This window comes from Bufo bufo, chromosome 2 (genome assembly GCF_905171765.1).
Source record: "Bufo bufo chromosome 2, aBufBuf1.1, whole genome shotgun sequence".
NCBI classification, from domain to species: domain Eukaryota; kingdom Metazoa; phylum Chordata; class Amphibia; order Anura; family Bufonidae; genus Bufo; species Bufo bufo.
In genome coordinates, this window is record NC_053390.1 from 214425728 (window position 1) to 214451686 (window position 25959).

The 25959-nt window shown below is 45.3% G+C and overlaps 1 protein-coding gene across 10 annotated transcripts; it reads left to right on the top strand.

Moving 5' to 3' along the window:
- Positions 1-2096: 2096 nt before the first annotated feature.
- B3GNT4 (UDP-GlcNAc:betaGal beta-1,3-N-acetylglucosaminyltransferase 4) lies at positions 2097-25136 on the top strand. Of its 10 annotated transcripts, none has more exons than XM_040416150.1 (4): positions 2097-2623; positions 21163-21230; positions 21718-21761; positions 23169-25136. In XM_040416150.1, exon 4 carries the CDS (start codon positions 23194-23196, stop codon positions 24286-24288), a length of 1095 nt encoding a protein of 364 aa, XP_040272084.1. In that variant the 5' UTR covers positions 2097-2623; positions 21163-21230; positions 21718-21761; positions 23169-23193; the 3' UTR covers positions 24289-25136. The 10 variants fall into 10 exon arrangements, 9 of the variants coding, with proteins under 9 accessions (XP_040272084.1, XP_040272080.1, XP_040272082.1 ...); XM_040416146.1 differs by having other exon boundaries at positions 2097-2617; XM_040416148.1 differs by having other exon boundaries at positions 2097-2617; positions 21718-21759; positions 23166-25136.
- Positions 25137-25959: the final 823 nt, after the last annotated feature.

Sequence of the window (25959 nt, forward strand, 5' to 3'; positions counted from 1 at the left end):
GGGCGGCTACTTGCTGGTAGCAGCCGCATCCTCCTTTCATAATGACGCCCCCTCCGCATGTTGATTGACAGGGCCAGCGAGCGCTCTCCTCCTCCGGCTGGCCCTGTCTGCGTTCTAAATCTCGCGCCTGCGCCGACTGAAGAGCGGTACGGCGAAGGCGCGAGATTTAGAACGCAGACAGGGCCAGCCAGAGGACGAGAGCGCTCGCTGGCCCTGTCAATCAACATGCGGAGGGGGCGTCATTATGAAAGGAGGATGCGGCTGCTACCAGCAAGTAGCTGCCCTACTTGCTGGTAGACAGGTAATTTACATATTATAAAAGTCAGTTTTTTGAAGAAACTACTGAACGAAAAAGAGTAAGAGCCCTATATATTGATAAATCGCAGTATAAGGATTTAAAGTAGCCAAAAAATGAAAAATGACTGTAGGGGGGTGACAGAAGCCCTTTAAAGGGATTCTGTCACCAGGTTTCACCCCTGTCAGCTAAACATATGCTGATGTCCAGGGCGTCTTCACGATTCCTAATGTGGGCTTATAAATGTCATCTGTAGGCTTATTTAGCTAAAAAACAGCTATTACTAACCTGTCAGTCAAACAAATGAGGTGCCCAAGGGGATGTTAATAGGTACAAGATGCCGGCCGCACCCGCCGCCATTCGTGCCCAGCGCCACCTTTCCAGACTTCTGCGCCACCTCCTAATCCTCTGTGCCGCCTCTCGCTCTCCCTCCCCCTCCTCCTGCTGTAAGATCTCGCGCATACAGGGGTTGAGTGAAGTGCCGGCGCATGCGCACTTCGCTGTAAGAAGCCAAATGAAGAAGTCTGCACGGGCGCATCAGGCAGAGCCCTGTGCGCAAGCGCGAGATCTTACAGCAGAAGGAGGGGGGAGGGAGGGAGAGTGAGAGGCGGCACAGAGGATTAGGAGGCGGCGCAGAAGTCCGGAAAGGCGGCGCTGGGCACGAACGGCGGCGGGTGCGGCCGGCACCTTGCATCCATCCACCTTATTTGTTTGACTGACAGGTTAGTAATAGCTGTTTTTTAGCTAAATAAGCCCACAGATGACATTTATAAGCTCACATTAGGAATCGTGAAGATGCCCTGAACATCAGCATATGTTTAGCTGACAGGGGTCAAACCTGGTGACAGAATCCCTTTAAGGCTGCCTGCACGTGTTGCAGAATACGCACTGTTTCCTGTGCATATTACAGTATCAAAGTGTATGAGATTGAAAAAATTTAATGGTTTTCAAATCCACAGCATGTCAATAATGTTTGCGGTTTTAGCTGCAGATTTCACCCCTTTCAATGGAAGTGTGAGATCTGAAGCAAAACCACATTTAAAACCCCAAAACTGCAATTTCAAATTGGTGCAGAAATGCACATTAATCCTCATGGAAATTTGTGCGGATCTTAAGTGCGCTCACTCACACTCTTGTGCGGGCGGCCTCGGATCGCTCACTCACACTCATGTGCGGGCGGCCTCGGATCGCTCACTCACACTCATGTGCGGGCGGCCTCGGATCGCTCACTCACACTCATGTGCGGGCGGCCTCGGATCGCTCACACACTCATGTGCGGGCGGCCTCGGATCGCTCACTCACACTCATGTGCGGGCGGCCTCGGATCGCTCACTCACACTCATGTGCGGGCGGCCTCGGATCGCTCACTCACACTCATGTGCGGGCGGCCTCGGATCGCTCACTCACACTCATGTGCGGGCGGCCTCGGATCGCTCACTCACACTCATGTGCGGGCGGCCTCGGATCGCTCACTCACACTCATGTGCGGGCGGCCTCGGATCGCTCACTCACACTCATGTGCGGGCGGCCTCGGGTCGCTCACTCACACTCATGTGCGGGCGGCCTCGGGTCGCTCACTCACACTCATGTGCGGGCGGCCTCGGGTCGCTCACTCACACTCATGTGCGGGCGGCTTCGGATCGCTCACTCACACTCATGTGCAGGCGGCCTCGGATCGCTCACTCACACTCATGTGCAGGCGCCAGGTGGCCTAAAGGGGTTGTCCACAAGAGGTCCAATTAGTATTCTGATACCAGAACCCCTGACCCGAACACACCAGTGTGTGGAGCCCTTTCCAGTGCAATGGGCAGGAAAGTGAGGGAGAAAGGCTCGGAGTCCTGGTGTAGCATGCCATAGCGCGCGCCCTGTGACAGGTGGTCGCCCTCTGCCTTTTAACATGCAAGACAGGAAGCTCCCGCTCAGAAAGACCCGCAGCTTCTTTGTGCTGCGCCCTGATTCTGGGGCGGTCGGGGGTTGCTAGGAGCCGCTATTTATCGATACAAAGGGACGGGCCCAGCGCCGGGGAGTGCAGGGTTAAACAGAGCTAACAGCCGGCTGTGTACACAGCACACCCGGCTCAGCGTTCTCCCTCCATAGTGACTGCTATCTAGGAACCAGGCAGCCCCCTCCTGGGAAGTGCTCCTTCTCCTCACACACCAGGACACTGACATGCGAGGAAGCCGCAGAGGATGCAGCCTCCGCTCATAGCCCGCTCTGGGAGCTGCGTTACTGGGACAACGGGCACCGCCTGAGCCCGGCTCATACAGCGGCTGGGCACGGGAGTGAGAGCAGCAGGAGCTGGCGGCCTGCCCGGGACTACAGGTAACGGTGCAGTGTGAGCCGGGCGAGTGCCTGTGCAGATGCCTTATAGATCACTGTATGTGTGTGTGTATAGGGCATGTATGTGTATAGGGTATGTATGTATAGGGCATGTATGTGTATAGGGCATGTATGTATACTGCATGTGTGTGTATAGGGCATGTATGTATACTGCATGTGTGTGTGTGTGTGTGTATAGGGCATGTATGTATACTGCATGTGTGTGTATAGGGCATGTATGTATACTGCATGTGTGTGTGTGTAGGGTATGTATACTGCATGTGCGTGTGTGTGTATAGGGCATGTATGTATACTGCGTGTGTGTGTGTGTGTAGGGCATGTATGTATACTGCGTGTGTGTGTGTGTGTAGGGCATGTATGTATACTGCGTGTGTGTGTGTGTGTGTGTGTAGGGCATGTATGTATACTGCGTGTGTGTGTGTAGGGCATGTATGTATACTGCGTGTGTGTGTGTGTAGGGCATGTATGTATACTGCGTGTGTGTGTGTGTGTAGGGCATGTATGTATACTGCGTGTGTGTGTGTGTGTAGGGCATGTATGTATACTGCGTGTGTGTGTGTGTGTAGGGCATGTATGTATACTGCGTGTGTGTGTGTGTAGGGCATGTATGTATACTGCGTGTGTGTGTGTGTGTGTGTGTAGGGCATGTATGTATACTGCGTGTGTGTGTGTGTGTAGGGCATGTATGTATACTGCGTGTGTGTGTGTGTGTGTGTAGGGCATGTATGTATACTGCGTGTGTGTGTGTGTGTGTGTAGGGCATGTATGTATACTGCGTGTGTGTGTGTGTGTAGGGCATGTATGTATACTGCGTGTGTGTGTGTGTGTGTAGGGCATGTATGTATACTGCGTGTGTGTGTGTGTGTGTGTAGGGCATGTATGTATACTGCGTGTGTGTGTGTGTGTGTGTGTAGGGCATGTATGTATACTGCGTGTGTGTGTGTGTGTGTAGGGCATGTATGTATACTGCGTGTGTGTGTGTAGGGCATGTATGTATACTGCGTGTGTGTGTGTGCGTGTGTGTGTGTAGGGCATGTATGTATACTGCGTGTGTGTGTGTGTGTGTGTGTGTAGGGCATGTATGTATACTGCGTGTGTGTGTGTGTGTGTGTAGGGCATGTATGTATACTGCGTGTGTGTGTGTGTGTGTGTAGGGCATGTATGTATACTGCGTGTGTGTGTGTGTGTGTGTAGGGCATGTATGTATACTGTGTGTGTGTGTGTAGGGCATGTATGTATACTGTGTGTGTGTGTAGGGCATGTATGTATACTGTGTGTGTGTGTAGGGCATGTATGTATACTGTGTGTGTGTGTAGGGCATGTATGTATACTGTGTGTGTGTGTAGGGCATGTATGTATACTGCGTGTGTGTGTGTGTAGGGCATGTATGTATACTGCGTGTGTGTGTGTGTAGGGCATGTATGTATACTGTGTGTGTGTGTGTAGGGCATGTATGTATACTGTGTGTGTAGGGCATGTATGTATACTGCGTGTGTGTGTGTAGGGCATGTATGTATACTGTGTGTGTAGGGCATGTATGTATACTGCGTGTGTGTGTGTGTGTGTAGGGCATGTATGTATACATAATTGCACCCAAAAAGCATTCTCTAAAAGGTATAAGAAATGTTACATTGGGTAGTTTATAATATCTATGTATGACAATAGGGTGACAACCAGTTTGCCTTCTATTACAGCTCCCTCAGGGGTTGTCACTAGGTCTTCTCACACTACTGGATTATAGATGTGGATTGTTATGCAGTCTTCCCGGAAACGTGAATGACAAACCCCTGTGGGAATCGCCCATTTTATAAGAAAAACCTAGTGTAAATGCTGGCTGCATCCTTGGTCCTTCTTGGGGTCACACTCCACTTTTTATGGCAGTTTTTGCTCCAAAGCCAGAGGTGGATCCATCAGGAAGGAGAAGTATTAATCCTTCTTTTATATTTCTCATTCCCTTCTAACCGGCTTCTGTTTTTGGCTCAAAAAACTGCATCAAAAGCTGTGTGTGAACCGGCTTTAATATCGGTAACAAACTTTCCTATGAATGTCCATTCCCAATAGTCTGCCTGACTAAAGGCGTCGCCAATCACCCATGAACGAGTGAAACATTCAATCATCAGGTAAACTGATCGGAGGTGTTCACACCTCAATCATCGTTCCCGGGCAGCAGATTGAGCTGTCTGAATAGCTCTCTGCTGCCCAATGCCGATGATTCTGTATGGGGATGAGAGACAGCAGCAGCCTTCGCTGCTTCCCAGACTGTGGAGGTGATCGCTGCACGTTAATGCAGCACTTCACCTTCTCTTAACAAGCAGCTGAGTGTCGGGAAGGAACTCTTTCTTCTTGACAATCAGCTTCACCTTGCCTGGTGTAAATGCACCTTAAAGGGGTATTCCGGTTGTTTGAAGTTATTCCCTGTCCACGGGATCGGGAATAATTATTAGGTCAGTTTTCAATGGCCGACTTATACTGGTACATTTCCCCTGATGTGGCTGCTGCAGGACGGATATATCGTCGGGTGTTGCTTCCTCCAGGGGTTACAACTGGGCAACCATGGTTAGAGAAGCCAGAAGCCTTTTTCAAAAGTGGTGTCTTAGTGAGAAAACTCCTTTTAATATTCATTTGTTGTGGTCGAATACCTGAGAACTGAACCAGCTCTCAATATATGGTGACAAGCTCCGGCCTGAGGTGACATCTTTGTGTCAGGATTTCCGCAATGAAGCCAAACGCTGCAGATATCCTGTCAGCCCTGGCAAGTGGTGTATGCCAGCGATTCACAGACTGCCCAGCTGAGAGCCCTGAGGACATCACAGGCGCTTTCCAAAGTTAGGACACTTTTAGATAAGCAATGCTAAACTTGTCGGTGTTCTGGCCGGTAGATGAGTTATAAGTGGACTGCATATGGATGGCGTCCTTATGCAGTCTGTTTTTCTTGCAGACCCATTTACTCAAGTGAATGGGGGTCATTTATTAAGGCTTTTTTTTTTTTGGTCTTTTATATTCCCTTTACACTGGGGTTGCTGCCGGGTGGGGATTAGCGGGAGGAGGTTTGGCCTCACATAGTCTATGAAAAGAATGAATGAGTGATTTCCATAATCTGATGCGTTTCGACCAATTCAGGTCTTGGTCATAGAATAAAATATACTGACTAAGGCCTCATGCACACGAACGTTGTGTGCCCGTATTGCGGGCCGCATATGGCGGGTCGGCAATACACTGGCACCGGTCCGTGTGCACTCCGGATGCTGACATCACGGAGATGCGGAACGGACGCACGGATCAGAACCCTGGTGTTTCTGTCCGTGGCTCTGCACTGCAAAAAAAATAGAACTTGTTCTATTTTTTTGCGATGCGGACGGATCACGGATCCATTCAAGTCGAATGGGTCTCGATCCGTCCCGGCCGCCGCAAGGATGTTGCTCGTGCATTGGGGACCGCAAATTGCGGTCCCCAATGCACGGAACGGAGGCACAACGTTCGTGTGCAAGAGGCCTAAAGCTGTGGTATACAGGTGGAGGAAGAGGCTGTGGAGTAGGTGAGCTACACATGTGATGAAATTAAATCACAGCAGAGATTAACCATGTATATGCCGGCAACAAACACTTCAACCATGCTTTAAATGAATGTATGTGTGTATATGTATATATATATAATATATATATATATATATATATATATAATATCTCAAAAACGGAACCATGTACTAATACCATGCCAATATACACTCACCTAAAGAATTATTAGGAACACCTGTTCTATTTCTCATTAATGCAATTATCTAGTCAACCAATCACATGGCAGTTGCTTCAATGCATTTAGGGGTGTGGTCCTGGTCAAGACAATCTCCTGAACTCCAAACTGAATGTCAGAATGGGAAAGAAAGGTGACTTAAGCAATTTTGAGCGTGGCATGGTTGTTGGTGCCAGACGGGCCGGTCTGAGTATTTCACAATCTGCTCAGTTACTGGGATTTTCCCGCACAACCATTTCTAGGTTTTACAAAGAATGATGTGAGAAGGGAAAAACATCCAGTATGCGGCAGTCCTGTGGGCAAAAATGCCTTGTGGATGCTAGAGGTCAGAGGAGAATGGGCCGACTGATTCAAGCTGATAGAAGAGCAACGTTGACTGAAATAACCACTCGTTACAACCGAGGTATGCAGCAAAGCATTTGTGAAGCCACAGCACGCACAACCTTGAGGCGGATGGGCTACAACAGCAGAAGACCCCACCGGGTACCACTCATCTCCACTACAAATAGGAAAAAGAGGCTACAATTTGCACGAGCTCTCCAAAACTGGACTGTTGAAGACTCGAAAAATGTTACCTGGTCTGATGAGTCTCGATTTCTGTTGACGTTGAAATGGTAGAGTCCGAATTTGGCGTAAACAGAATGAGAACATGTATCCATTCTCTGATGGCTACTTCCAGCAGGATAATGCACCATGTCACAAAGCTCGAATCATTTCAAATTGGTTTCTTGAACATGACAATGAGTTCACTGTACTAAAATGGCCCCCACAGTCACCAGATCTCAACCCAATAGAGCATCTTTGGGATGTGGTGGAACGGGAGCTTCGTGCCCTGGATGTGCATCCCTCAAATCTCCATCAACTGCAAGATGCTATCCTATCAATATGGGCCAACATTTCTAAAGAATGCTATCAGCACCTTGTTGAATCAATGCCACGTAGAATTAAAGGGTTTCTGTCACCCCACAAAACTCTTTTTTTTTTTTTTTTTTTGGATAGTTAGATTCCTCATAGCGCGATATAGGAGAATATAATAGTCGTTTTATAAAGAATCGGCTGCATGAAAGTAAGTAAGAAGTTTTATAATATGTAAATGAGGGCTCTACCAGCAAGTAGGGCGTCTACTTGCTGGTAGCTGCTGCAGAAATCCGCCCCCTCGCCGTGTTGATTGACAGGGCCAGCCGGGATCTCCTCCTCCGGCCGGCCCTGTCAGTAATTCAAAAATCGCGCGCCTCGCGTCATTCGGCGCAGGCGCTCTGAGATGAGGAGGCTCGTATCCTCAGCACTCCCTCAGTGCGCCTGCGCAGATGACATCACCGAAAGAGAAGACGTCATTGGCGCAGGCACACTGAGGGAGTGCTGAGGATACGAGCTTCCTCATCTCAGAGCGCCTGCGCCGAATGACGCGAGGCGCGCGATTTTTGAATTACTGACAGGGCCGGCCGGAGGAGGAGATCCCGGCTGGCCCTGTCAATCAACACGGCGAGGGGGCGGATTTCTGCAGCAGCTACCAGCAAGTAGACGCCCTACTTGCTGGTAGAGCCCTCATTTACATATTATAAAAGTTTGTTTTATAAAGAATCGGCCGCATGAAAGTAAGTAAGAGCATTATATTCTGCTATATCGCACTATGAGGAATCTAACTATCCAAAAAAAAATAAATGAGTTTTGCGGGGTGACAGAAACCCTTTAAAGGTATCTCAACACAAGGTACTAAACATTGATGTAATATGAGACTAACCAATGAGCATATGAAGTATAAACAATGCAAAAGAACTAACAAGAAAGAACAAAAAAATAAAGGGGGACAATAAGAGAAAAGGAGAGGGGGAAGGAAGGGGAGTGGAGAGGGAAGGGAAGACCAAGGATAGGGAGTCTGTCTAAAAAGTCCGGTATGTTCCAGAAATACAAAAGGAATCCTAAGGACTCCATATCGAGAATGTGTTTCTTGTTGGTACCGAGCTTCCGTACTGCAATTGGATGGGTAAATTTAAGATTGTAACAATTGTCATTTAAATACGACACAAAAGATGATTTGGCAGACACATCTCCCTGTGAAATAAATAGCAGATCATCGCTGTATCTGCCAAACATCTTAAATTTATCTATTCAGTGCACAAAGAAGAAATTGTATTTTTGGATTTAAAATTGATGGGAATCAATAATCTAACTATTGCCCCTGTAACGTTATACTTCCCTACTTCGTGAGATTTCCCTACCCTCCTCACTTCTGGTCGCACTGGACATGACATGAGGATGTGTGCAGCGCCGCGCAGGCGCACAACAACGGGTTAGGGAAATTTCACAGCAGAGTGCGCATGCGCCGGGAGCCTCGCCGGCGGTTAGGGTAGGGAAAAATTATGGGCCAGTGCGCAGGCGGGCCAGTGCTTTTTCCCTACCCTAACCGCTGGTGAGGCTCCCCGCGCATGCGCAGTGTCGGCCGGTGTCCAGCTGAGAACATCCATCCGATCACCGCACTGGCCCATCATTTTTCCCTACCCTAACCACCGGTGAGGCTCCCGGTGCATGTGCACTCTGCTGTGAAATTTCCCTAACCCGTTGTTGTGCGCCTGCGCGGCGCTGCACACATCCTTATGTCATGTCCAGTGCGACCAGGAGGATGTGTGCAGCGCCGCGCAGGCGCACAACAACGGGTTAGGGAAATTTCACAGCAGAGTGCGCATGCGCCGGGAGCCTCGCCGGCGGTTAGGGTAGGGAAAAATTATGGGCCAGTGCGCAGGCGGGCCAGTGCATTTTCCCTACCCTAACCGCTGGTGAGGCTCCCCGCGCATGCACAGTGTCGGCCGGTGTCCAGCTGAGAACATCCATCCGATCACCGCACCTGCGCACTGGCCCATCATTTTTCCCTACCCTAACCACCGGTGAGGCTCCCGGTGCATGTGCACTCTGCTGTGAAATTTCCCTAACCCGTCGTTGTGCGCCTGCGCAGCGCTGCAGGCTCCCGGCGCATGCGCGCTTTGCTGTGAAATTTCCTTAACCCGTCGTTGTGCGCCTGCGCTGCACACCTCCTCACGTCATGTCCAGTGCGACCAGAAGTGACGAGGGTAGGGAAATCTCACGAAGTAGGGAAGTATAACGTTACACCCCCACTAGGAATGAGCGAATCAACTTCCGATGAAACATCCGAAGTTGATTCGTATTAGAATGTATTGGCTCCGATGAGCCGAAGTTATTGCTTCGTGAAGGCTCGCGAGACTTCGTGCAATAACTTAATTTGTACTGTAAAAAAACATTTCCCGAACTCGGGTTCAGTTCCAAGTGGTAGCAATAACTTCGGCTCATCGGAACCAATACATTCTAATACTGTACGGAGCTCCTGCTCCGTATGGTATTAGAACGAAGATTTATGCAAATCTATTTTGGATGTTTCATCCAAAGTAGATTCGCTCATCCCTAGCCACCACCAAACCCACTCCAGGAAATACAATTTTACATGGCAGAACTAACCATCCACATTACACTTTAAAAGCAATCGCAGTGGGTGAATTGACACGCGTGAAGCTCAATTGCCGTACGGAAGCTCTGTACCAACAAGAAACTCATATTATTCACCAAAGATTGTCACAAAGGGCATACCCTAAATGGATGTTAAGTACAGCGGAGGCACAAGTTAATCAAAAGCCACAGAGTCAATTGTTAACCAAAAAATATTAAAATAACACTTTCATGCCAAGTTTCGCATCACAATACAGCCCACTATTTTTTTTTTTTTTCAAATACGAACTTTGGTTTATAAATATTTACCTACTTTCCTCATAGAGAATACGTTGCAACATATTCTGGCGGAAGGTTGTAAAATAGTCTACAGAAAAGCACCAACATTGGGACAAAATGTAGCACTAAGGCCTCATGCACACGACCGTTGTTTGTTTTGCGCAAAACACGGATGGCGTCCGTGTGCATTCCGCAAATTGCGGAATGGCACGAACAGCCTTTAATTTAACTGCCTATTCTTGTCCGCAAAGCGCGGACAGGAATAGGACAGGTTATTTTTTATTTTTTTGCGGACCACATAACGGAGCAACGGATGCGGACAGCACACGGAGTGAACTGCGGCTCGGATGCGGGCCAAAACAACGGCTGTGTGCATGAGGCCTTAGTGACTTGGAAAACCGCATGCAGGAATACTACCTGGTTACAACATACAGGCTTCTATGCATGCCGCAGCCACCCTTGTAAAACGTGTACCTACATACAATCAGGAAAAAATCTTATGGATTCAGACCATTCAAAAACTTATAAATGAACAAGAATAATGAATGTTTACGTCCCCCTTAAAAATAATAATTTACTGTCTACAGGAATGGTTAAGAAGCAAAACAATTTTGATTATAACTAGAGATGAGCGAATCAAAGTTGACAAAGTGGAATTCGATCTGAATTTCATAAAAAATTCAATTTGCCTCCGAATTTCCTCACGCTACGTGGTAACGAATCACATTTTTTAAAAATGGCTGCTGCATGTGTTAGGACATGGAGCAAAGAACTCTGGGAACGAGGGATCACTCACAATGCCATGCATACAGCCAGCCCTGTGGTGTCACAGCTCTATAAATAGCCTCAGCCATCTTGGATTCAGCCATTTTTCAGTGTACTTAGTGCAGGGAGAGATGTCAGCAGGTGCTAGGGACAGTGCTAGGAAAGACTTGAAAACGTATATATTTTGCTCAATAGCAGTTCAGGGAAAGCGCATTAGAAGTGTAGGGAAAGGATAGGGAGGAATTATTACACAGCATTAAACCAGAACAGGGTTCAGTAGGGAGTTTACAGCCTGGGTAATAGGAACAATCCTATTACACCTTGCTGCACTGACTGGGGACCCAAATTGGCATTATACAGCTCTGTAATTCCAGCAAACCGTTCTTGTTATTGGGGTGCAAGTGCTGTCCTCTCTGTATAGTCTCCTCCCCTCCCTGCTTTGCATTCTTGCTTCACTCTTCATCTCAGCCACATGTATTCTGTTAGCTGCTCACAGCATGATTTTTTGACCCATCCATTTGTTCATCAGTGTATGATCTGCATAGTTTGGAATAAACTTCTTCACGATCTGCAAGGTGTCTTTTGGATCGAGTCACTGTCAGCCAATTCAACTAAGTTTGATGGTTACCGCTATCTCATCACAACTGTAAGTTACAGAGATCACACTTTCAATGCTTAGATTGGAGAGGCAGAACAGGTGTAGTTATATGTTCTAAAGCTTTTTGTGGCGTGTATAAGTGGAAAAAAATAAGGGCCTATTTGTCGTTCAGCGGTGCAGTTATATTTTCTAAAGCCCTTTTGTGGGGTGTGTATAAGTGGGGAAAAAATAAGGGCTTATTAGCGGTTGTGTGGTGAAGTGAGAAAATTACAGACTTTTTTGGGGTGTTTTAATTTCCTTTTTTATTTATTTGATCTAACAGTATGTCAGACAGATAAGTGCCAGGTCCTGCACAGGGGAGTGGCAGAGGCTTAAAAATGTTTCTGGTGCACAGGTCGCAGCAGAGTAAGGGCACGTGGCAGCAGGAGTAGCAGCTAGAGGCCTGAGCTCCCGGTGTCATCTAGCGGTCGTGTCTTCACCAGCAACCCAGCAGTTCTTGAATGGTTGACTTGGTCATCCACTTCATCCCAAGTGACATCATACAACCCCAGCCAAGAGTCAGTGGGTTCGTCAGAGACCACCCGTGGTTGGCATGGCCCAGGAGCAGACCCTGTTTCTTCAACCTCCCTCTGTCCTTTTCTGTTCCCTCAGCCAGAGAAGTATTATATACTGTGGGCTCAGCTCTACTATACAGCGAGGACGAGCTACTAGAGGACAGTCAGCAGCTACTGGCCAGCCAAGATGTGGAGGACAAATCCGCCGCTTCCTCCGGTAGGTGGGCAAGTAGTGATAAGGAGAGTGACGTGGGAGCTGGTGTTGTGAGCGGTCAGGCTCCTGACCCAGAGACCGTTGAGGACAGACAACTGGAAGAACATGGTGTCGGCGCTGCGTCAAGGAGGGCTGAGCCATGCGCCCTGCATGGCACACGTGTTCAATCTAGTTGTCAAGCGGTTCCTGAAGTTTTCCACCCATCTGCAAGACGTCCTAAAAATGGCCAGGAATCTTTGCATGTACTTCAGCCACTCATACACCACAAAGCACACGCTCTCTTTGAGCTTCAGCGGCAGAACGGCATCCCCCAACATGGGCTGATATGCGACGTTTCCACCCGTTGGAATTCTACCCTTCATATGTTTGACCGACTATACGAACAGAGAGGCCATAAACGATTTCTTCTTGATCCAAGCGGACACTCCCCTGTGTAACTTCGATGTCAGCCAGTGGCAGCTCATGCGTGACACCAGGCGTTTGCTCAGGCCCTATGAGGAGGCCACGTTAATTGTCAGTCGCCAGGACTAGGGGTTTGAACAACGTTATTCCACTGCTTCATGCCCTGGAATAGATGCTGGTAAATCTGCCTGGTCAGGGGACTGGAGACGTGGCGCCTAGATCTCATGGCCACATGAGCCTTGTGGGGGCAGAGGAGGAGGAGGAGGACATTGGAGCACAAGCAATGTGTAGCGAAATGGGTGGTTTTTCTACACAGGTTGACAGGAGATGAGGAGCAGCCAGAGGAGTTACAGGGCGATGAGGAAGACTAGGCAGAGGACCCTGACACACTGTGGCAGTATGTAGTGGAGATAGAGGCAGGGAGTCCCTCCGAGTCACTTGCACTAATGGCCCGATGCATGCTCACTTGCTTGCATAGTGACAGCCGAATTGTCGCCATTCGGCAGAGGGATGACTTGTGGCCTCCTGATGCTGCTTCTGCCACCTCCACGCTGTCATTTTGCCACGCTATGGTCTCCTCATGCTGCTGCCCAAATAAGTGAAGTGTTCAGTGATTCTAAAAGCGACGCCTGTCATCTGCTTGTTATATTGACTCACAGTATTGTTTCACTACCACAGCATACTCCCTATGCGTGTTACTGCAAGGCACTGTGTTCTACACCACTATAAAGGCTCTCTGCAGCCAGGAAACAGTGTGTGTTTGTTTTTTTGTTTTTTGTTTTTTTTTGTGATTCGCCGCAAAATAATTAGAGATAAGCGAATTTAAAAAAAATTCAATTCGATACAAATTTAAACTTATTAAAAATATGGCAGGAACTTGGCCCGGATAACCGGATCTATCAGGCAGAAAAATTGCTGAGGGTTTCGGTGGGATATCTATATTACCACAATTGAATGACATATCCACATCGAAATTGTTATGCATACACCCCCAGCTGAAACAAGCTAGTGATATACTGCTGCCAATAAGCATAGCTGAACACAGTGTGTCAATATAAAGCTCTTTTTTGTATCAACTGATTACTTCAATATTTGTAATCATAAGGCTATTTGAACACAATGTGTACTTTTATTGCAGCAGTACCCATAGGAGTATATGATATAGAAAAAAATGTCAAGTGTATGGTGAAGTTGCACCAGCTAACCTAAGATATGACGTTAGAGCAGTTGTGCTATGTGACACCACTAAATACTGGGCAAAGTAGCTGCTACTCGCTTGACCCTTTTACTAGAGGATAGACTGTTTCGTCTTTACTAATCCACTAACATAGTGTACATTATTAGTATGGGACCTATACTTCAACAATAGGATGAGCCTATTATAGAACAAGCACTGCTACCATGTCACTAATCTCAATCTCGCTGTTTGTTTAACCCCCCCCCCCCCCCCCTTCCCGCCTCTACGTGCTTCGCCAGTTAAGGGCTCATCACGAGCGGGGAAACCACAAGGTGAGAGACAAACATAAATGGCCATCCACCTTGAGCGATGAGGCAGTGGCACTGGCGCTTGTGTGGCCATGAAGCGGCTGCCAAATTCAGCTTGCTAAATAGAGGTACCCCCCACCAGTTGTGCCAATCCAACTCGCAAACCAACCACTCAAGATGTTAGAGGTGCGGAAACGACGCTGTCAAACCCTGTATCCTACGTTGGTTTTCTTCAGCAGGTCAATACACTCAGATATGAGTGCAGGGATCTATTGGTGGTATTGAAATGCAGGAAATGGCATCAGCACCTTGAAGGAATAAATCAGCTAGCTGAGAGCCTGAGAGAAATATAGGAAACAATTCAAGCTATCGCCACATTCAGTATTTTGTGAAGGAAAATAGTGCATGCTAATTGAAAACTGTGAGAAGTTCATGGAGAATCATATTAATGTCCTGAACACAACTAGATCAGGATTCATGTTGTACCCAGAATATTGATGGGCGATTCAAAGCAAATGCCGGTGTGTGCTCATAAAAAGCATACAAAGGAAATGTGTTCATTCAGGCCATCAGCGTGTACAGTACGCAACCTGAATGTTCATTGGGCTTATTTATGGAGCAATTTTTTTTATCAAGGTTTCCCCCTCTGGGTGACCTTTTTGATATCCTTAAATTGAATCACATCCACATTGTTCTGGTGAAATGTGGCCACATGTTGTGCGATTGGAGTATTCGATCATTTCCGGATGTCGTTGAGATGTTCACCGATATAACGTCTAAATTCTCAGATAGTCTTGCCAATGTATTGTTTGCCGAATATGCAAGTGGCTAGATCTATCACCCCAACAGTCTTGCAATTAATAAAATATCTGATCTGAAACCTGTTTTGTGCGGTTGTGCTCCTAAAGGTGTTGCCTACCAAAATTGAGTCACATGCCACACACTTCCCACAACAAAATGTGCCTGTAAGGTTAGAGCTAAGCTAGGTTGTGGCTGGGGGTGATTGGTAAAGGCTGTGAACCAGTCTATCCTTCAAATTACGTCCATGATTTGAATGTAGGATACCCCAATATCGTGCCAGAAGCTCCCTCACTTTACAGTGCGCTTCATCATATGTGGCGATTATCCAAATAGATCCGTTATCCTGCATACGGACCCTGGGAGCCAACGGTGTTTCATGGTTTATGGCTAGGGGGTGTTGGTATGTCCTAGCCAATACACGTTGTGGGTGCCCACTGTTGTAAAAGCTCTTTTGAGGATAGGTCATCAATATCATATCGGCAGGGGTCTGACTCCCAGCACCCCCACGATTAGTTGTTTGAAGAGAAGGCAGCATTCGTATGAGCGCTGCCTTATCTGCACTATTTACCTGCTCACCGCAGCAATTGCAGTGATAAGCAGGTGTAATTACAAGTATGTCGTCCCCATTCACTTCTATGGGACAGCTCTGTAGTATTAACTTAAACAGACAGCTGTGCCATAAACCGCTGAAATTGATGCGGTGAGCAGGTAAACACAGCAGAGAAGGCAGCGATTATACTAGCGCTGCCTTATCTTCAAATAACTGATCGTCTGGGATTTGGACCCCCGCCGATCTGATCAACCGTAAAAAGCAGACAACCTATTTAAGGTGGATTTACCCTGCCCAATATTCAGGCAGATTACTGGGAATGAATGTACCTGCAAACGCTCTTTTCCGACAATCTGCCTCTGTAAAGAGGCCATTGATACTTAATGAATGAACTAAACGCTAGTTCATCAGGCGATTCTGTCATTCGTGCGGGCACACAAATTATCGTTTGTGGACAGCAGATCGTGTGCTGTCTAAACAACGATCTGCTGCCCAGAAACAATTCAGCTGTATGCGGACGAAGGATTGCAATAGCCATTCTTCATCCTCATACAGTGAAGGAGATCGCTGCATGTAAATGCATCAGTCTCCTTCACTAAACCTGCAGATATTGTCACAGATGAACACTTCCTTCCCAACAATCGGCTTTTACATCAGGAAGTGTAAATCCACCTTAAGGGTCCATTCACACGTCCGCAAAATGGGTCCGCATCTGTTCCGCAATTTTGCGGAACAGGTGCGGACCCATTCATTTTCAATAGGGCCGGAACGGGCAGTCCGCATTTGTGTATCTCCACTTCCGTTCCGCAAAAAAAATAGAACATGTCCTATTCTTGTCCGCAATTGCGGACAAGAAAAGGCATTTTCTATGGGAGTGCCGGTGATGTGCGGTCCGCAAAATGCAGAATGCACATTGCGGATCCGCAAAAAAAAACATACGGACGTGTGAATGGACCCTTAGTATCAATAGACATCAGATAAGTTTTGATTTTCGGGAGCCCTTTTAGGCTGAGGTGACCTTGCAGCAGCAAGTCTCAGAAAAGTTATGTGATCAAAACCTTTTGTGTGACGTAGATCTGTAATTTGGCTATAAAAACCCACACGAAGTTGTATGCGACCTGCTACCAAAAATCCATCAGAAACTTTGTTACATTTGTGACTGGATTAAAGGGGTTATTCCTGTTTTGTAAAGGCATAGCATATTGTTAAAGAGGTTCTCTGCTTTTTTATATTGATGACATATCTTCAGGATAGTTTCATCAATATCAAATTGGCGGGGGATTGACTTCTGGCATCCCCGACGATCAGCTGTTTGAAGAGAACGCAGCACTCGTACAAGCGCTGCCTTCTCTTCAGTTTACCCGTTCACAGTCGGCATTGCAGCGGTGAGCAGAGTAATTACAACTCATCCAAATTCACTTCAATGGGACTGCTCTGTCCTATTCACTTGAACGCCAAGGTGCAGTCCCTCAGTGGAATCTTGATTGAAAGGTGGTGTACTAGTGATTTAGCATCACTTTATAAGATGAGAATAACACTAAAAGAGAGGCCTGTACATGCTCTTTCATGAACATCAAATGGTCACAGAAATGTGAACGAGGCTTAAGGCTGGGGCTACACACAGATCTTGCAAAACTCTTTTCCAGGAGACAAAAATACGTCATGATCCCCATAATGCTCCGCTCCCTGCTGCACTCCACTTCACAGAAATTGGCTTGACTGCACATTCAGCCAGTCACTGACTGAGGAAGTTCACCGCTCTGACCATTGATTAGCTGAACAGGCTCCCAAGAACTGGAGATGCGTCAGAACAGCACTGGCGGGGGATCAGGGAGGTGAGTAATTTTTAAAAAAAAAAATTTTTGCCCTCTTTTTAAAGATTAAATAAATTATTCCCCTGGAAAACAACTTTACTTCCTTAAATTTCTATTTCAAATTCTGGTTAGCTGAAGTTTGATTGTTTTTTTGAGCAACCCATGATGACAAAATGCATGCACATTTATTGAGAGTATTAACTACGTTATAAACGGTTAAAGTCTAATTCATGGCTGACGCACAAAACTGAACAAGAACATCAGATAATGCAAGGTGAGGTGATAAACCAAAAACAATGCCCAGACACAATAAAAGGCACACTATAATATGAGCAACTCAAGCAGGAGGTCACCAGTCATTCAAAATCTGCATGTGACCCAGCAGCTGGGGAGGTACATGATAGGGAACAGCACTTTAGAAGATCACAAGAGAGACCATCTCTCTCTAAGGGCTTGTGCAGACCAGTATGTTTGGTCCGCATCTGGTAAAATTTTTGCGGATTGGAAGCAGGCCCATTCATTTCAATTGGACCGAAAAAAGATGCAAACTGCACACTGTGTGGTAACCGCATGTCCGTTCTGCAGCCCCCTTTAAAAGATATGTCCTATTCTTGTCCGTTTTGTGGACAAGGATTAACTTTTCTATTGAATTAAAGAAAATTGCAGCATGCACACAGCCAGGATCCGTGTTTTGCAGCTCCACGTTTTGCGGCCCGCAAACACTTATGGCTGTATGCATGAGCCCTAACTCTGGGATCAATTGAAAAATGGCAAAAAATCATATTTTACATTGTTGGATCTTAACAAGGTTCCAAGTAGAGCTTCAACATGCAACAAGAAGAAATGAGAGTGAGAGAAAACATTTTTTGAGCATTCAATTAATTGAAAATAACGATTAAACTGAAACAGGCTGTTTTTCAGCTGATCCAAATTTTAAGACCACATGCCTTTTAAAAGGCCAAATCTGTGCAAAGATGTGGATTCATTGTCATTTTCTGTCAGGTAGTCACACGTTGTGATGGTAAAGGCAAAAAAACTCTCCCTTTTTGAACATGGTTGGGTTGTTGAACTGCATAAGCAGGGTCTCTCACAGCACGCCATCGCTGCTGAGGTGGGATGCAGTAAGACAGTCATTTGGAATTTCCTAAATGATCCTGAGGGTTATGGAACAAAAGTCAAGTGGAAGACCCCAAAAAATTTCATCAGCACTGAGCCGGAGGATCCAGTTGGCTGTTCGTCAAGACACTGGACGATCCTCGACCCAAATTAAGGCCTTTACTGGTGCTGACTGCAGCCCCATAACCATCAGACGGCATCTGAGACTGAAGGGCTTCAAAAACAAAAAAAGTCTTCAAAGACCTCGTCTCCTTGAACGCCACAGAACTGCTCGTTTGGACTTTGCAAGAGAGCACCAAACATGGGACATTCAAAGGTGGAAGAAAGTTTTATTCTCTGATGAGAAAAAATGTAACCTTCATGGTCCTGATGGTTTTCAACGTTACTGGCATGACAAGCGGAGGGGGCACCATAATGGTCTGGGGTGCTTTTTCCTTCAGTGGAACAATGGAGCTTCAGGAAGTGCAGGGGCGTCAAACGGCCACTGGCTATGTCCAGATGTTGCAGAGAGCATTCCTCATGACTGAGGGCCCTCGTCTGTGTGGTAACGACTGGGTTTTTCAACAGGACAACGCTACAGTACACAATGCCCGCAGAACAAGGGACTTCTTCCAGGAGAATAACATCACTCTTTTGGCCCATCCTGCGTGTTCCCCTGATCTAAATCCAATTGAGAAGAACCTTTGGGCATGGATGGCAAGGAAAGTTTACAAAAATGGACAACAGTTCCAGACAGTAGATGGCCTTCGTGCGGCCATCTTCACCACTTGGAGAAATGTTCCCACTCACCTCATGGAAACGCTTGCATCAAGCATGCCGAAACAAATTTTTGAAGTGATAAACAATAACGGCAGAGCTACTCATTACTGAGTTCATGTTTGTAAGGCCTCTTTCACACTTGCGTTGTCCGGATCCGTCGTGCACTCCATTTGCCGGAGGTGCCCGCCGGATCCGTAACACCGCAAGTGAACTGAAAGCATTTGAAGACTGATTCGTCTTCAAAATGCGTTCAGTGTTACTATGGCACCCAGGACGCTATTAAAGTCCTGGCTGCCATAGTAGTAGTGGGGAGCGGGGGAGCAGTATACTTACAGTCCGTGCGGCTCCCGGGGTGCTCCAGAATGACGTCAGAGCGCCCCATGCGCATGGATGACGTGATCCATGCGAGCACGTCATCCATGCGCGTGGGGCGCCCTGACGTCACTCTGAAGCGGCCCAGGAGCCGCACGGATGGTAAGTATACTGCTCCCCCGCTCCCCACTACACTTTACCATGGCAAACAGGACTTTAGCGTCCTGGCAGCCATGGTAACCATTCAGAAAAAGCTAAACGTCGGATCTGGTAATGCGCCGAAACGAAGTTTAGCTTAAGGCCGGATCCGGATTAATGCCTTTCAATGGGCATTAATTCCGGATCCGGCCTTGCGGCTAGTGTTCAGGATTTTTGACTGGAGCAAAAAGCGCAGCATGCTGCGGTATTTTCTCTGGCCAAAAAACGTTCCGGTCCTGAACTGAAGACACCCTAATGCATCCAGAACGGATTTCTCTCCATTCAGAATGCATTGGGATAATCCTGATCAGGATTCTTCCGGCATAGAGCCCCGACGACGGAACTCTATGCCGGAACACAACAACGCAAGTGTGAAAGAGCCCTAAGCTAGATTTCTGTTTTGGGGGGGAAGGGGGGGGGGGGGTTAGTTTTTTTTATTTTTTTTTGGAGGTGTGGTCCTAAACTTTTGATCAGCTGAAAAACAGCCTGTTTCAGTTTATTCGTTGTTTTCATTAAATTGAATGCTCAAAAAAGGTTTTGTCTCACTCCCATTTCTTCTTGTTGCATGTTGAAGCTCTACTTGGAACCTTGTTAAAATCCAGCCATGCTAAATATGATTTTCTTGCAAGGACTGTACAGGACTGTACTTATAAAATGCAATATTTGTGGGCACTTGCCATACTGTAGGTTAAGTAATAGTGGCAGATGGAGTAGCAACAGGCACAGATTGGGGATTGTGTAGGTACTGGACAGGTAGGGCAGAAGCTGGAAGAATGAAGATCCAAAGATATCTCTATTGCAAACTCTAGACACAAGTTATGGCCATAAAAAGTCATCGTGGTGGTCCAGGCCAGATGGAAAAGATAGAAATCTTGAACATCCAATTGAAGAAAATGTCTGTCAACCGTAAGTCAACAGATTGTACTGTTAACACATATACAGTGTCCAGAATGCCTGTGCAACACTATTATCTGCTACTATATGGTCAACGTATGATGGTAATATTGGTCTTTGTGTAATATGTTTTGTTCAGTAATAGTGGGAAGCCAAACACTGGAACTCCCATTGATCCTAAGAGTGGGGTCTCGAACCCCTTGTCCTGATGAAGCTGCAGGTCGAGCATGTGCTGCTCCAGTTATCCTCTACGGGGCTGTGGGAAATAGCCATTTGTTGTGTAAAGTGTTTCTTTTTGTAAAACATATTACCTCCTTTTAAAACTGATGTTGCTTTAGACTGACAACTCAAGGCAGACCTATCGATTTATTTACAGAACTAGCTTTATCAGATCATTTTGTTAAGACTGAATTTATGACAGTGTCCCCTAATATACCGGTAGATAACTGGTTTGGTTGTCCAAATCATAATCTAATTGATTAGACAAATGTGCTACTAAATGTTGCGTACTAGTACTACTGCTAGAGCCTTGAAAACCATTATTATTAGTCACTAAACTTCACTGTGTGCTCTGTTGCAGATTAGCACATTTGCCCCTGCTAGTCAGGACAAGGGAAAAGCAATGAGAAACCGGTATTAGAGCAAGAGGTATGTATACAACCAGATGGGATCATTCTAAGGATACAGCCACACAGTCATGTTTCTGGTAGCCAAAATCAGGAGAGAATTCAAAACACTGACGTTGCATCTATCTGTAATACTTTCTCTCATTTTATGATCCATTCCTGATTTTGGCTTCTAAAACTGTGTTAGAAAACTAGAACCAGTTGGCCGTATCTTTTGGATGGGTCTAGACGTTTTGGTGCATCTTAAAAGGAATCAGTCAGGAACTTTACATGTCTCAAACAGCTGACACCTCTTACTGGTGCGAAAAGTGGTGCATGTGTAGTCTGTTAATCTAAGCCGTTGCCCACAGTAGGTTTTGTATGGGGCAATACTACACTGGCCAACAGCTAAACGGGGAGGCGTTATCAACCAGTAACGCCGGGGCCTGAGCACTTGCAACGATGGCCACCACCCCTGAGCACTTGCGATCCTAATTTGTATATACCATTGAAGTTTTTTTTTTTTGCAGCTCTACAGATGAAGAAAAGCCTAAGAAAGGAACCTTTTTTTTAGGTGTGTGTTTCACAGTGTGGTGTGAGCAGTTTTGAGACATGTAAAGGTGCTGACAGATTCCCTTTAAAGCTGCACTACAACAACAGTAAAATCGCCTGTTTTGTCTGGTGGTTTTTTTTCCCCCCAAAACCAACACTGAAATTTTTGTTCCTATGGACAATATGTATTCAGGGTTTTTGGAGCTCTTTGGAGTCCGAAAAACTGACGTTTGCTACGAAGATGTATTAAGAAAAGGTTTTTTGTTCTCCTGCTTTATTAAATTGTGTCTTTAAAGGGGTTCTCCAGGAATTAAGAAAATGAAAATACTGAAATGTTACTTTATTATAAATGTATTCCAAAATACATTTCATTAGTTATAGTGGCATGTTTTGTCTAGGGAGTAATCATTGGGAGAAATAAAATGGCCGCTGTCCTATTAATACACACAAAACCTGTCCGAATCACGCAGCAGGACAAGTTACTTCAGAACACTGAGCTAAAGAGCTGCCTCATCCTCCTCTCTGCTCTGCTTGTCAAAGATTGATTAGTGTTGCGTGAAGTCGCTTCGGTCAAAACTTTGAATGCTGTAAGGAGATCTGTCTCCGTGCAGTATTCAAATGTATGGGCTCCGCCAAGGTGAAATTCATTATCCCTGAAGTCGCACAAGACTTTATTGAATAACTTTGGACATTGATTATTCAAGGTGAAAACCATTTTAAAACTGGGATCCAAAGTCTGCTTCAGTACCTAGGTACCGAAGCTGACTTCAGATCCCAGTTTTAAAGTTGCAGAGCAGAGAGGCAGATCTTTAGCTCAGTATTGTGAAGTAGCTTGTCCTGCTGGGTTATTAGGACAGGTTTTGAGTGCACTAATAGGACGGCCGCCATTTTATTTCCCCTGATGATTGCTTCCTAGACAAAATGAACCATTATAACTAATGAAAGGTATTTGGGAATATATGCATAGTAAAGTAATGTTTTAAGTATTTTCATTTTCTTAATTCCCGGAGAACCCCTTTAACTGTATATGGTATACTGTAGTTTAAAACAAAGCCCTTACCCACCCTCAAAGTTGTTGTCCATTATAGCTAAAACACTGGTGGCAGGCAGTAATATGTTAATGCCCTCCTTCCAAGCACAGTGGGTCCCAGCAAACAAAATATAAAAATATGAAAAATTCTAATCACCCCATCCCAATTTTAGATATAAAAATTATAATTGGCATTGCCATGACCAAAAATGTTTGCATTATTAAAATATAAAGATATTGTGCACTGCTGTTTTTGTTCACTGCATGCATTGCTTATTAAAGTAGCGGACGCCATTTTATAAACTGAAGCCACAGCACAGATGTGAATAGAGCCATAGACATTTCATTCTGTAAGTTTATATAAACTTTTTTTTACTTATTTATGTGTTCATTTTATAGGAAAAAAAACAATCTCTACACAGAGATGGTTCTACGACTGAGATGTTTTGTGCTCTATACATTGTTTATGTCAGTTTTTGGGATTTTTATCTACTTTTACAAAGACACTAAAACAGTAGTTGACCCTGTTGTCCCTAGAAAAACAGACACCCCAAAACAAGAATTTGTCTTCTGGGCTCCCACATCAAAAAAGGTCATCCAATGTTATCCAAACGTATCTGTGCTTAATGCTTCCTCAACCTTTCCTGAACTGCATCGCTTATTCTTGATGTACAGACATTGCAGGAACTTTTCGACTCTCCTCATGCCTAAGGAATGTGGCAAAGATACCTTTTTATTACTGGCCATAAAGTCTCTTCCTATTAATATCGATAGGAGGATTGCTATAAGAAATACCTGGGGGAAAAGGCAGGAAATTGAAGGCAAGAAAATTAAACTTGTGTTTTTGCTTGGCAAGACTGAGGCCAGGGTACCAGCCCAATCACTGGACCAGCTCCTGTCGTATGAAAACAAAGAATTCAATGATATCATCCAATGGAATTTTATGGACAATTTTTTTAACCTCACACTGAAGGAGCTTCATTTTTTGAGATGGTTCACAGAAGAATGTGCCCACACCAGTTTTGTCCTGAAAGGTGATGATGATGTATTCATTAATACGTACAATATTATAGAGTTTCTTCAAGAGATGGATCCAGAACATGACCTTCTTGTTGGTGATGTAATCAACAAAGCAATTCCCATTAGGAACACTAAAATAAAATACTTCATTCCACATGAAATGTACAATGAGAGTCACTATCCTTTATATGCTGGAGGAGGTGGCTACCTAATGTCCAGAAGGACTACCCAACGTCTCCTTAGCACAGCTGAAAGCACAGAACTCTTTCCTATCGATGACGTTTTTGTTGGCATGTGCCTTGAAAAGATGAATGTGACTCCACAGTTTCATGCAGGCTTCAAAACATTTGGTATCCGCAAACCGGTTAATCCGTTTGATCCATGTTTGTATAAAGGGCTAATGGTTGTTCACAAATTAACTCCTACAGAAATGTGGATTATGTGGACTTTAGTGAGCGATGAAGGGATGCACTGTGCAAAGTCTAAAAAGTCTTTGTGAAATATGAACATTTCTAGTATGATGTTTCCCTTCTTAAAGAAGGCAAAATACTATTTGTGTAGTTCTACCAATCTAACCACCTTAAGTGCTTTGTCCTAGAACTGAGGATAAAAAGCATTTTATAGCAGATGTGGTTCAGATCTGTACGGCACACCAAATGTAGCTTATCCAGTAGAAGGTAACTAGTTCTCACTGTGGTTCAGGATATGGCACTTTAAAAATTACTACTGTAAACCTTTTCTTAGGATAGGCCCTTAATTTATGATTGCTGAGGATCCAACCAGTGGGATAAGGAGAAGGTCATCAGACTCCAGAAAGGAAGGGCTTCATCTGTAACTCCTGTCAATGGGACTGTAGTCACCCTCACATGCTTGAAGGTTGAGCTGCATTACCACTGTGCTGGCATGGACATCACTGTGTTGGCATAGTGACACAGAATTGGAGCACATGTCTAAAGCCCTTACTATCTGTCAAATCCTGGTTAGACCCAACAAATATTAATGTCTGTCAGTTACTTTGCAGAAAGCCACTTTAAGAATTTCACATTAAACCATGATATAAAAACAGTTATATGTGCAACATAATTCACTTGAATGACGGTACTGTGAAAGCAAGACGTTTCTTTTAGGGGTAGTTAATCTGAATGAGTTCACAGCTTCTGTCAGTCTTCAGTGGTGATCCTTGCATCAGCTGCGGAATTACTAAGAGGAAACTAGAACCTGCTAGCAAGAACATCGTTTCTCATATGTAACACTTGGAAATACCATAGTTACAACTAATTTTGCCTTTTATAAGTTGTTTTTGGAAGTTTAATAAATGTCTTAGAAATTCTGTTGTGGAAGTGTTCCCCTTTTTTCATTGTGTATTTTTATTGATTTTTGAAATTTACAAGAAATCCAGGAAAAGTTGTGCTGCTTGTCTCAGTGGATGAAAAAAACATGTATAAATAGGTAAGTATAGTTTCTTTATTGACAGGAATAACACGTTTCTGGGCCGAACTTAATCAGATTACAGTTTCCTATGAAGATGAATTTAGTTAACATATTGTACACTGATTCCACATAATCAGCAGCAGCGGGGAGGAGTGAGGGAGCCCGGCACTCATACCTGCGTGTGGGGACAGAATCTCAGGCACTGGAAGCCGGGTTAACATAAGCCCTTTTATTGTTATAGATTATTTGATTAATCTTAATGATTGATGTACTAATTTAATTAATCTATGTATATATGTCACCTTTGAATCTTTCTATGGCATGATGTCTATGGATTCCATTCAAGGAACCAATAATGTCACATGATTGACACCACGTCCCAGCCTCTCCCGGGCGTGTTTTTTAACTTTTTAAATTGTTGTAAAAAAAACTGTCATCTGTAATGTTGGTTTGAATATGACAAAGGGGCCAGTTTGTCCCAGAAACACATTATTCCTGTCAATTAAAAAAAATAAAAATAAATGTACTTACCTATTCATCTGTGGTTTTCTGATCCACCGAGATGAGCAGTGCCACTTCTTCATTTTTACTGTGTTTCTGGATCTCTTGTCTTGCCATGTCTGGTCAAGCTGTGATCGAGTGAGCAGTAGCTCGTCGTGGTTTAAACTGAGACGTGCGGCAGAGTGATGTGCCTTCAGCACAACCTTTTTGAGGTGAGCAATCTATCTGCCAAACCCTT